The sequence below is a fragment of the Acartia tonsa genome, chromosome 13, assembly GCF_053477335.1.
Source record: "Acartia tonsa isolate MP-2025a chromosome 13, ASM5347733v1, whole genome shotgun sequence".
In the NCBI taxonomy this organism is placed as follows: Eukaryota; Metazoa; Arthropoda; class Copepoda; order Calanoida; family Acartiidae; genus Acartia; species Acartia tonsa.
The window spans coordinates 30,946,679-30,958,938 of record NC_137272.1 but is presented as its reverse complement, the minus strand read 5'-3'; the positions used below and the strand labels follow the sequence as shown (position 1 = coordinate 30,958,938).

The following is a 12,260-nucleotide window of genomic DNA, read 5'->3' as shown; positions in this document are numbered from 1 at the left end:
ATATAACATAGCCCCTACATAGCCTCTCAATCGCCCCTTAATAGCCCCTTACCTTAATTTATATAACATAGCCCTACATAGCCTCTCCATCGCCCCTTAATAGCCCCTTACCTTAATTTATATAGCATAGCCCCTACATAGCCTCTCCATCGCCCCTTAATAGCCCCTTACCCTAATCTATATAACATAGCCCCTACATAGCCTCTCCATCGCCCCTTAATAGCCCCTTACCTAAATTTATATAACAAAGCTCCTATATAGCCTCTCCATCGCCCCTTAATAGCCCCTTACCTTAATTTATATAACATAGCCCCTACATAGCCTCTAAATCGCCCCTTAATAGCCCCTTACCTTAATTTATATAACATAGCCCTACATAGCCTCTCCATCGCCCCTTAATAGCCCCTTACCTTAATTTATATAGCATAGCCCCTACATAGCCTCTCCATCGCCCCTTAATAGCCCCTTACCCTAATCTATATAACATAGCCCCTACATAGCCTCTCCATCGCCCCTTAATAGCCCCTTACCTAAATTTATATAACAAAGCTCCTATATAGCCTCTCCATCGCCCCTTAATAGCCCCTTACCTTAATTTATATAACATAGCCCCTACATAGCCTCTCAATCGCCCCTTAATAGCCCCTTACCTTAATTTATATAACATAGCCCTACATAGCCTCTCCATCGCCCCTTAATAGCCCCTTACCTTAATTTATATAACATAGCCCTACATAGCCTCTCCATCGCCCCTTAATAGCCCCTTACCTTAATTTATATAGCATAGCCCCTACATAGCCTCTCCATCGCCCCTTAATAGCCCCTTACCCTAATCTATATAACATAGCCCCTACATAGCCTCTCCATCGCCCCTTAATAGCCCCTTACCTAAATTTATATAACAAAGCTCCTATATAGCCTCTCCATCGCCCCTTAATAGCCCCTTACCTTAATTTATATAACATAGCCCCTACATAGCCTCTCAATCGCCCCTTAATAGCCCCTTACCTTAATTTATATAACATAGCCCTACATAGCCTCTCCATCGCCCCTTAATAGCCCCTTACCTTAATTTATATAACATAGCCCTACATAGCCTCTCCATCGCCCCTTAATAGCCCCTTACCTTAATTTATATAGCATAGCCCCTACATAGCCTCTCCATCGCCCCTTAATAGCCTCTTACCTTAATTTATATAATCCTTACCTTAATATATATAACATAGCCCCTACATAGCCTCTCCATCGTCCCTAAATAGCCCCTTACCCTAATTTATATAACATAGCCCCTACATAGCCTCTCCATCGCCCCTTAATAGCCCCTTACCTTAATTTATATAACATAGCCCCTACATAGCCTCTCAATCGCCCCTTAATAGCCCCTTACCTTAATTTATATAACATAGCCCTACATAGCCTCTCCATCGCCCCTTAATAGCCCCTTACCTTAATTTATATAACATAGCCCTACATAGCCTCTCCATCGCCCCTTAATAGCCCCTTACCTTAATTTATATAACATAGCCCTACATAGCCTCTCCATCGCCCCTTAATAGCCCCTTACCTTAATTTATATAGCATAGCCCCTACATAGCCTCTCCATCGCCCCTTAATAGCCTCTTACCTTAATTTATATAATCCTTACCTTAATATATATAACATAGCCCCTACATAGCCTCTCCATCGTCCCTAAATAGCCCCTTACCCTAATTTATATAACATAGCCCCTACATAGCCTCTCCATCGCCCCTTAATAGCCTCTTACCTTAATTTATATAACATAGGCCCTACAAAGCATCTCCATCGCCCCTTACCTTAATTATATAACATAGCCCCTACATAGCCTCTCCATCGCCCCTTAATAGCCTCTTACCTTAATTTATATAACATAGCCCCTTCATAGCCTCTTCATCGCCCCTTACCTTAATTTATATAACATAGGCCCTTTATGGCTCCTGTACAGCCTCTGTAATTGTATTGCCCCTTCATTATAGAAGGTAGGGCATTAAGGTAAGGAAGGAATGTGACCCTCTACAGTTTTAAATTTAAGTTTTAAAAGGATGACAAGGATGACAACATTTATAAAAGCAAAGCTCTGAAACGGTAGAAAAAAGTTTAATGAACATTAATAATGTAGAATGTCAGAACTGAATAGTCAGAACATAAATTTAAAATTCGAAACAAAATTGTAAGTAAATTTATTGAGAAATTGCTTACATGCAGGAAAATGCTTAAGGACGTACTCACATTTTTTGGACTTGTTTATAGATATGATTCGCTTATAACATTCTATTTTGTTGTCCTAGGAATCAGTATCCCAGAAATCAGATTAATCGGATAATTTTGATACATAAAAATTTGTTGTAAGTTAATAATTAGTATGCTTAAAATGGACGTACGGATATTCTGATAATGATTATAGACTTTCTAAATCGTACCTTTCTACTACAGGAATCACATGCCTAAATTAACGAAAATAGCTAACCGTTACGGACGTACGGACTGATCCTTAATATAGAAAAGCTTTGCTTTTAAAAAGTTAAAAAGATTTTTTGAGGGGATGGGGTAATATTTTTCTTGGGGTGAATTTTCTGGGAGGGTGGAGATACCCTCCCTCGAAATAATTATAAACCCTCTATGAACTTAAAAGAAGCTTCACTGTAAAGGAGAACCATATAGGTTCAGCGGTTAGCTTTTCTACAGACAAAAAAAGATTACTACTTTATATAATAGGTTATGAAAAAGGAAAAAAAAGCAAGATAACAAGGATAACAACATTCACAAAAGCAAAGCTCTAAAATCAGGAGGTCAAACATAAATTTTGTTAAAATTAGCGTAAATCTATAATACAAAGTAGAATGATGTCTGTCCATCCGTCTGTCTGTCTGTTTGTCCGTCTGTCTGTCAGTCCCTTAAGATCTCGGTAACCACTGAACCGATTATATTCTACTATTCAGGGATTATACCTACTGGTCCTGTGGTGGTTTTAGGCTATTTTCTTGGGGGGTGGGATACCCCCAACCCCCCCGAAAACAAAAAAATCCCCCCCCATTTTTTTTTTTGCTGAAGATTTTCTTGGTCCTATTACGAATTTCGCCAAAAAAATTTTTTATCACCTCTTGGGGTAAAGCCCCTAGAGGCTAGGGGCGAATCTGCTAGTATAGAATATAGTAAAAGGGCATAATTTTATTTTTAGTATTTGATTATAATACTAAACCTTGTTGTCCTAAGAAACATTACTCCAAAACCCAGATGAATGGGACAATGATATTATACAAAAAAAATGGACGTACATACTTTCTAGTAATGAATATAGTATTGTACCCAACTGTTATAGAAATCATTCTGCAAAGTTTGAAATCGATAGGATATTTATAACATGTCTAAATTAAAGAAAATGTCGTCTAACCGTTTGGACGTACGGACAAACCAATCCTTACTATAGAAAAGTTTCGCATTTAAAAAGGAAAATTATAATGAAAATATAATGAATTAATAAAATAAATATAAATAATATAATAACATAATGAAATAAAGAAAAAAAAATAAACTAAGAGAATGAAATTTTTTAGTTAAATAGAATATTGAATAAGGATCATATAATGGACAAACAGACAAAGTAAGTTATAGAGCAGACTTTAAGAGAATATGCTATTACTCAAAGATTATCACGAAACCTAAGTCTTTTGAAGCATAATTGAGAGACAGACAAAATAATTTATAGACTGGATATACATATGTCATGGGAATATTCACTAAAAATCTCAACAGTCTATCTTTAACAATAGCAGAGAAAACCACATGCTTAACTTAATGAGAAGAGCAATGACGAAAGGACTAACCCTAATTGTAGAAAAGTTTCTCTTTTAACAAAAAAAGTATTTTTTTTTGGTCTGAAGCTTAAAAATTTCATAAACTGACTAAATTCTCCATTTAAGGGAAGCTTCACATAGGTCATGGGATGGTTTTTTGCTATTTCATTTTCAGATTTAAGCCCCTAATTGGTTTAGGCTATTTTTCTGCCTCCTTACATTAAAAAGAGCGCAGCTGCAAGTGAATAAGAAAAGAGAAATATAAAAGAAGAATACATATTATCCTATTATATAAAGTAGTAAAACATAAACAAACGTTGGAGTGGACAAACCTAGGAATGGGACAATCGTCGGAGTGGACATTGCTTATGTAAAACGCAGGAGTGTCTTTAATTTTATTTATAAGATAAAAATCTTTCAAAACAAAAAAAAAATCTTGAATATCTTTTCTCACAGACTGAAATTTTAAAATCAGTCTGACAGTTTTCCAAAGTAGGTAAGTTCTATCGAAAGGCAAAGGTTTGAAACAGATAGAACATTTCATTAAACTAAAACATATTTTTTTCTCACATTGTTTACAACTGTCAAATATGTTTTTTTATATGCCTAACCCCTGCAGGGGGCTTATTTGTATATTTATATCTTAACCTAACCTAACCTGTGTAGAAATAACTAAACAAATGTTGTTGAAACCTAATTTTTAAGATATTATAGACACTTCTGCGTTTTACTTATATAATGTCCACTCCGACATTTGTCCGAAATATCCTGCGTTTGTCCACGTTAGTAAGGCTTTCTGTTCTGAAACTTAAGATCTCAATAACTACTAAACAGATTGCGCTTTCTATTTCAGGTAAGCTTAATATTTGTCTTGTAATGGCTTTAGGCTATTTTATTTTAAGTCGAGGGATGGTTTTAGGCTATTCTATTTTAAGTCCTGGGAAGGTTTTAGGCTTTTATTCATTCCCCTTTGAATACAGAGCCAATAGATGCTGGGGGCGTAGCCGCTAGTCGATATACAAAGTTTTTTTTTGTCTGTAGCAAAGGATCTCGTTTGCTCCTAAACCGATATGATGTATGTCTGTCTGTCTATATCGTAGGATCTTGCGAACCGCTGAGTCCTGAGATGATTTTAAGATAGTTTATTTTTTTTCCTTATAATAAAATAACAGGATATTTGTCCATAAAAAGCGAAGCAATATCTTAATTTTTGTTGTTGGAACTGTTATTCAGTTGATTATACCGAGGATCTAAAGGAATAAGACAATGGCCGATAAATTTTTATCCTTCCCTAATAACGATACACAAAATTGCAACACTACAACCAAAATATGACAAAAGTCCCCAAAGTTTTGAGCCAACGAATAAGAAAACTTCATTATAAAACTTTGGAGACTATTGTAAAAATTGCCTAATGTTTCCTTTCTCCCTGAGATTATACAGACTATCCTTAAACTAATATTTACATTAAAGTAACAGGATGTTTATCAGTATCAACTGAACCGATATGCTTCTCCTTTACATTGAAGCTTATTTTACTCGCAGGAAAAGTTTTCATTTTGGGGAGGGGACCAACACTTTCAGCCCCCGGAAGGTATCACTTCCCTTAAATTCTTAACCTTCCCCCTCCCCCCCCCTCTCCACCACATCTATTCATTAAAGTACTCCTAGGGTCATCTATGGGATTAGCCGTTAGTGACTTAAAAATAATTCAAGTGCAATGATATATTTACCAAATTAATACGATAATTTTGTATACATTTTTTATGAAAAAAAATTATTTTGCCAAAGGCAGCCAAAAAATAAGCAGCAAATATTTCAAAAATGCTCTGATAATCAGAGATCTACAGGGATAAGACGAGTGTCGATAAAATGATATATATACATATATACAGTGTGTTTTTTTATGAGAACTTTTTTGAAAGCAATTTTACCTTACTTATAGTTATCAGAATTTAATGATTAATGGCTTATTCTCTTCTTTTTTTATAACCTTTAGTAGAAAAGCAAAAAATATTTCAGTTTTTATTCAAAAAGTACAGTAAATTAAAAAATTTAAATCTTAGGTGTCAACATCTAAAAATGGTTTTAGTGCATTTTTCTTATAATCTACCTTTGCAAGAATGGCTGCAAAACGCTTCAAAGTTGAGATATAGAGCTAAAAATTTATATAGATACTATTTGTGACATGTACTAGAACATTTTGAAATTTGAAGGCCATATCTCAACCAGGGAGGGAATACTGGCCCCCCAATGTACTCCCTCCATTCTTGGAAAGGGTAGAAGATTTGAGCATTAGAAAAATGCGCTAAAACCATTTCTCGTATTCATTTGAATCCGGTGGATAGGAACCGGTTCTCATCCATACGAAAAAACTATGTCTAGCATCGTATTATATCCAGCTTTCTACGAATATAGATATGTACAATCATAAGATTAAACCCAGTTTTTTTAGCCGGTGCCTTCGGCACCTCGGGGCTAAAAAAACTAGTTTTAATCTCATAATTGTACTTTCTATATCCGCGGAAAGCCGTTTATAATACGATGCGAGAAATAACTATTTTAGATGTTGACACCCATGTTTTGAAATTTTGAATTTACTGTACTTTTTAAATAAAAACTGAAATATTTTTTTGCTTTTCTGTTAATGGTTATAAAAAACGAAGAGAATAAGCCATTAAATTCTGATAACTATAAGTAGGGTAAAATTGCTTTCAAAAATGTTCTCATAAAAAAAACACTTTATATATATGTATGTTTATATATTAATTATTCCCATTGATGATTCACAAAATTACCCCTTCTTTAGTTTAGAATTAGTGGTTGAAACATTTAGACACTCAACTTAATGAACTAAACAATCACTAAACAATAAAAAGTCCCCAAGGTTGTTAATCTAACGAATAAGAAAACGGTATTATAAAACTTTGGAGACTAGACAGCACTCTTGGATAAGCCAACTTATAACACTTTGGGAACTATCCCAATCCTCCCTGGCGAAATGACAATGAGATTTTTTGGTAAATTTGTGGCAAACTTTATTCTTAATAAATTAGCACTTGCCAAAATTATACTGGAGAGATATTTCATTGAAGAATAAATCTTTTTTTTTGCCCAAACTTTTCGTCAGCCAATAATAACAGATAAGTTAAACATTGTAAAAATAATATAGTAACTTAACTCGAGTTGTCGAGAAATTAGGTCCTGAGATGGTTTTAGGCCTGGAAAGGTTTATAACAATTTTATCTGTATTTCTTAAAATAAATTAACAGAATCTTTGTCTGTATGTATGAATGTCTGTCTGTACCGAAGGATCTTGCTAACCGCTGAACCAATATGGTTCTCCTTTACAGTGAAGATTCCTATAGGTCCTGAGATCGTTCTCCTTAATAGGGTAGCTTCTCATAGGTCCTGGGGAGGTTAATAACTATTTTATTTTAATCCTTATAATAAAGTAACAGGATCTTTGTCTGTATGTATGTCTGTCTGTACCTTGCTAACCACTAAACCGACATGGTTCTCCTTTACAGTGAAGCTTCCTATGGGTAATGAGATGGCTTTAGGCCATTTTATTTTTAATCCTTATAAAAAGTAACAGGATCATTGTCTGTATGTATCAAAGAAGATCGCTAACTGCAGAACCGATATGGTTCTCCTTTATAGGGTAGCTTCCAATAGATCCTGGGAAGGTGTATAACTGTTTTGAAGGAGGATATAAGGGGCTATTAAGGGGCGATGGAGAGGCTATATAGAGGCTATGTTATATAAATTAAGGTAAGGGGCTTTTAAGTGGCGATGGAGGGCTATTAAGGGGCGATGGAGAGGCTATGTTATATAAATTAAGGTAAGGAGCTATTAAGGGGCGATGGAGAGGCTATGTAGCGGCTATGTTATATAAATTGGCTATTAAGGGGCGATGGAGAGGCTATATAGGGGCTATTTTATATAAATTAAGGTAAAGGACTATTAAGGGGCGATGGAGAGGCTATATAGGGGCTATGCTATATAAATTAAGGTAAGGGGCTATTAAGGGGCTATGTTATATAAATTCGGGTAAGGGGCTATTAAGGGGCGATGGGGAGGCTATGTAGGAGCTATGTTATATAATTAAGGTAAGGGGATATTAAGGGGCGATGGAGAGGCTATGTAGGGGCTATGTTACATAATTAAGGTAAGAGGCTATTATGGGGCGATGGAGAGGCTATGTAGGAGCTTTGTTATATAGATTAAGGTAAGGGGCTATTAAGGGGCGATGGAGAGGCTTTGTAGGGGCTATGTTATATAGATTAGGGTAAGGGGCTATTAAGGGGCGATGGAGAGGCTATGTAGGGGCTATGCTATATAAATTAAGGTAAGGGGCTATTAAGGGGCGATGGAGAGGCTATGTAGGGCTATGTTATATAAATTAAGGTAAGGGGCTATTAAGGGGCGATTGAGAGGCTATGTAGGGGCTATGTTATATAAATTAAGGTAAGGGGCTATTAAGGGGCGATGGAGAGGCTATATAGGAGCTTTGTTATATAAATTTAGGTAAGGGGCTATTAAGGGGCGTTGGAGAGGCTATGTAGGGGCTATGTTATATAGATTAGGGTAAGGGGCTATTAAGGGGCGATGGAGAGGCTATGTAGGGGCTATGCTATATAAATTAAGGTAAGGGGCTATTAAGGGGCGATGGAGAGGCTATGTAGGGCTATGTTATATAAATTAAGGTAAGGGGCTATTAAGGGGCGATTGAGAGGCTATGTAGGGGCTATGTTATATAAATTAAGGTAAGGGGCTATTAAGGGGCGATGGAGAGGCTATATAGGAGCTTTGTTATATAAATTTAGGTAAGGGGCTATTAAGGGGCGATGGAGAGGCTATGTAGGGGCTATGTTATATAGATTAGGGTAAGGGGCTATTAAGGGGCGATGGAGAGGCTATGTAGGGGCTATGCTATATAAATTAAGGTAAGGGGCTATTAAGGGGCGATGGAGAGGCTATGTAGGGCTATGTTATATAAATTAAGGTAAGGGGCTATTAAGGGGCGATTGAGAGGCTATGTAGGGGCTATGTTATATAAATTAAGGTAAGGGGCTATTAAGGGGCGATGGAGAGGCTATATAGGAGCTTTGTTATATAAATTTAGGTAAGGGGCTATTAAGGGGCGATGTAGGAGCGATGAAGGAGCGATGGAGGAGCGATGTAGGGGCGATGTAGGGGCCATCAAAGTACAATGTAATATAAATTTGGAGAAGGAGCGATGAAGGGGCTATGTAGGGGCTATGTTATATAGATTAGGGTAAGGGGCTATTAAGGGGCGATGGAGAGGCTATGTAGGGGCTATGCTATATAAATTAAGGTAAGGGGCTATTAAGGGGCGATGGAGAGGCTATGTAGGGCTATGTTATATAAATTAAGGTAAGGGGCTATTAAGGGGCGATTGAGAGGCTATGTAGGGGCTATGTTATATAAATTAAGGTAAGGGGCTATTAAGGGGCGATGGAGAGGCTATATAGGAGCTTTGTTATATAAATTTAGGTAAGGGGCTATTAAGGGGCGATGTAGGAGCGATGAAGGAGCGATGGAGGAGCGATGTAGGGGCGATGTAGGGGCCATCAAAGTACAATGTAATATAAATTTGGAGAAGGAGCGATGAAGGGGCTATGTAGGGGCTATGTTATATAGATTAGGGTAAGGGGCTATTAAGGGGCGATGGAGAGGCTATGTAGGGGCTATGCTATATAAATTAAGGTAAGGGGCTATTAAGGGGCGATGGAGAGGCTATGTAGGGCTATGTTATATAAATTAAGGTAAGGGGCTATTAAGGGGCGATTGAGAGGCTATGTAGGGGCTATGTTATATAAATTAAGGTAAGGGGCTATTAAGGGGCGATGGAGAGGCTATATAGGAGCTTTGTTATATAAATTTAGGTAAGGGGCTATTAAGGGGCGATGGAGAGGCTATGTAGGGGCTATGTTATATAGATTAGGGTAAGGGGCTATTAAGGGGCGATGGAGAGGCTATGTAGGGGCTATGCTATATAAATTAAGGTAAGGGGCTATTAAGGGGCGATGGAGAGGCTATGTAGGGCTATGTTATATAAATTAAGGTAAGGGGCTATTAAGGGGCGATTGAGAGGCTATGTAGGGGCTATGTTATATAAATTAAGGTAAGGGGCTATTAAGGGGCGATGGAGAGGCTATATAGGAGCTTTGTTATATAAATTTAGGTAAGGGGCTATTAAGGGGCGATGTAGGAGCGATGAAGGAGCGATGGAGGAGCGATGTAGGGGCGATGTAGGGGCCATCAAAGTACAATGTAATATAAATTTGGAGAAGGAGCGATGAAGGGGCTATGTAGGGGCTATGTTATATAGATTAGGGTAAGGGACTATTAAGGGGCGATGGAGAGGCTATGTAGGGGCTATGCTATATAAATTAAGGTAAGGGGCTATTAAGGGGCGATGGAGAGGCTATGTAGGGCTATGTTATATAAATTAAGGTAAGGGGCTATTAAGGGGCGATTGAGAGGCTATGTAGGGGCTATGTTATATAAATTAAGGTAAGTGGCTATTAAGGGGCGATAGAGAGGCCATATAGGAGCTTTGTTATATAAATTAAGGTAAGGGGCTATTAAGGGGCGATGGAGGAGCGATGTAGGGGCCATCAAGTTGCAATGTAATATAAATTTGGAGAAGTAGCGATGAAGGGGCGATGTAGGAGCGATGAAGGAGCGATGGAGGAGCGATGTAGGGGCCATCAAGTTGCAATGTAATATAAATTTGGAGAAGGAGCGATGAAGGGGCGATGTAGGAGCGATGAAGGAGCGATGTAGGAGCGATGTAGGGGCCATCACAGTACAATTTAATATAAATTTGGAGAAGGAGCGATGAAGGAGCGATGAAGGAGCGATGGAGGGGCGATGTAGGAGCGATGTAGCAGCGATGTAGGGGCCATCAAGTTGCAATGTAATATAAATTTGGAGAAGGAGCGATGAAGGGGCGATGTAGGAGCGATGAAGGAGCGATGTAGGAGCGATGTAGGGGCCATCACAGTACAATGTAATATAAATTTGAAGAAGGAGCGATGAAGGGGCGATGTAGGAGCGATGGAGGGGCGATGTAGGAGCGATGGAGGGGCGATGTAGGGGCCATCAAAGTACAATGTAATATAAATTTGAAGAAGGAGCGATGAAGGGGCGATGTAGAAGCGATGGAGGGGCAATGTAGGGGCCATCAAAGTACAATCTAATATAAATTTGGAGAAGGAGCGATGGAGGAGCGATGTAGGAGCGATGTAGGGGCCTTCAAGGGACTAAGATATATATAATAGTGAAGGGGCCATGAAGAGGCGATATTTAATTAAATAGCCCCTTGGGATAAGAGGACATATCATCTCCTCTTTAGAAGGGGCGATAAAGGAGCGATAAAGGATCATTTAATCGCCTCTTAGGGCAAGGGGCTATTAAATCGCTCCTTTCAAGGAGTCATAACATCGCCTCTTGTTATATGGGGCTATTAAATCGCTCCTTTCAAGGAGCCAATACATCGCCCCTTGTCATAAGAGGCGATCAATTAAAATCATCGCTCCATATGGAGCGATGTCATGGAAAGGACTATACCCGTATTTTCTGTTACTTTAAAGAAAAACTGTTAGATTTACTACTATTAGATGGAAAAAATTGAAAATTGAATGAAAATCGCCTAAGTTATGCCAAACTTATAATATTATTATACTTACTGTTAGGAGTTAAAAAAATCCAAGTATTCCTTATGAGAAAAAGTTTTTATACGACTGAAAAATTAAATTTACCTGGCTAATCCACCATCAACTCTCAGTGTAAAATTCTTCTTTACAGCCAATAATTCAACTCTGAAAATAAAGTTTATTAATAAGATTCATAGAGAGATATATAAACTTAAAAACAGTGTTAGAAAGACAGTCCATCAGGTAGAAAGAAGGACAGACAAAGTGAAAGAATGACATATAAACGGACAGGTAGATATTTGGATGACCTCTATAGGGCTTGGTGTCGCTTCGGGTTCTAGACCTCTCCACGCACCTTTAAACATACTTCTTGTCTTAATTGTGGTGTAAGGCGTCCATTCGCCCTATAGCCAACCAACTCTTTGATTGCACGACCTTTGTCTTATGTGTCTAACTGTGCATGGTAATGAGTTGCACTTGTTTTGAGCTGAGGCATTCCCCCTACTGTAACTATTTATGTCGCGCATCTGACTTGACAGCAGTAGTAGCCATTTTTAACTTCTTTAGTTAAGACGCGTTGTTAAGCCGAGAATCAAACCTATCATCTCCCCGACGACAAACGGATGCGCTACATGTTGAGCCTCGGCCGCGGGTTCAGTTAGACATCTAGATAGACAGACAGATAGACATTCTGATGGATATATATCCATACGGTTGGACAGATGGACAGACATACATTTGTTTACCTGTGATATTTTCC

The 12,260-nt window shown here is 38.0% G+C and overlaps 1 protein-coding gene across 1 annotated transcript in view; it reads right to left on the bottom strand.

The window, feature by feature from the left end:
- Positions 1-12,260, bottom strand: part of sli (slit guidance ligand) — a 193,050-nt gene that overhangs the window by 19,902 nt on the left and 160,888 nt on the right. The window contains exon 40 of the mRNA XM_080146074.1: positions 11,606-11,665. Within this exon, the coding sequence (XP_080002200.1) occupies positions 11,606-11,665 (60 nt within the window). The remainder of the gene's footprint in view (positions 1-11,605; positions 11,666-12,260) is intronic.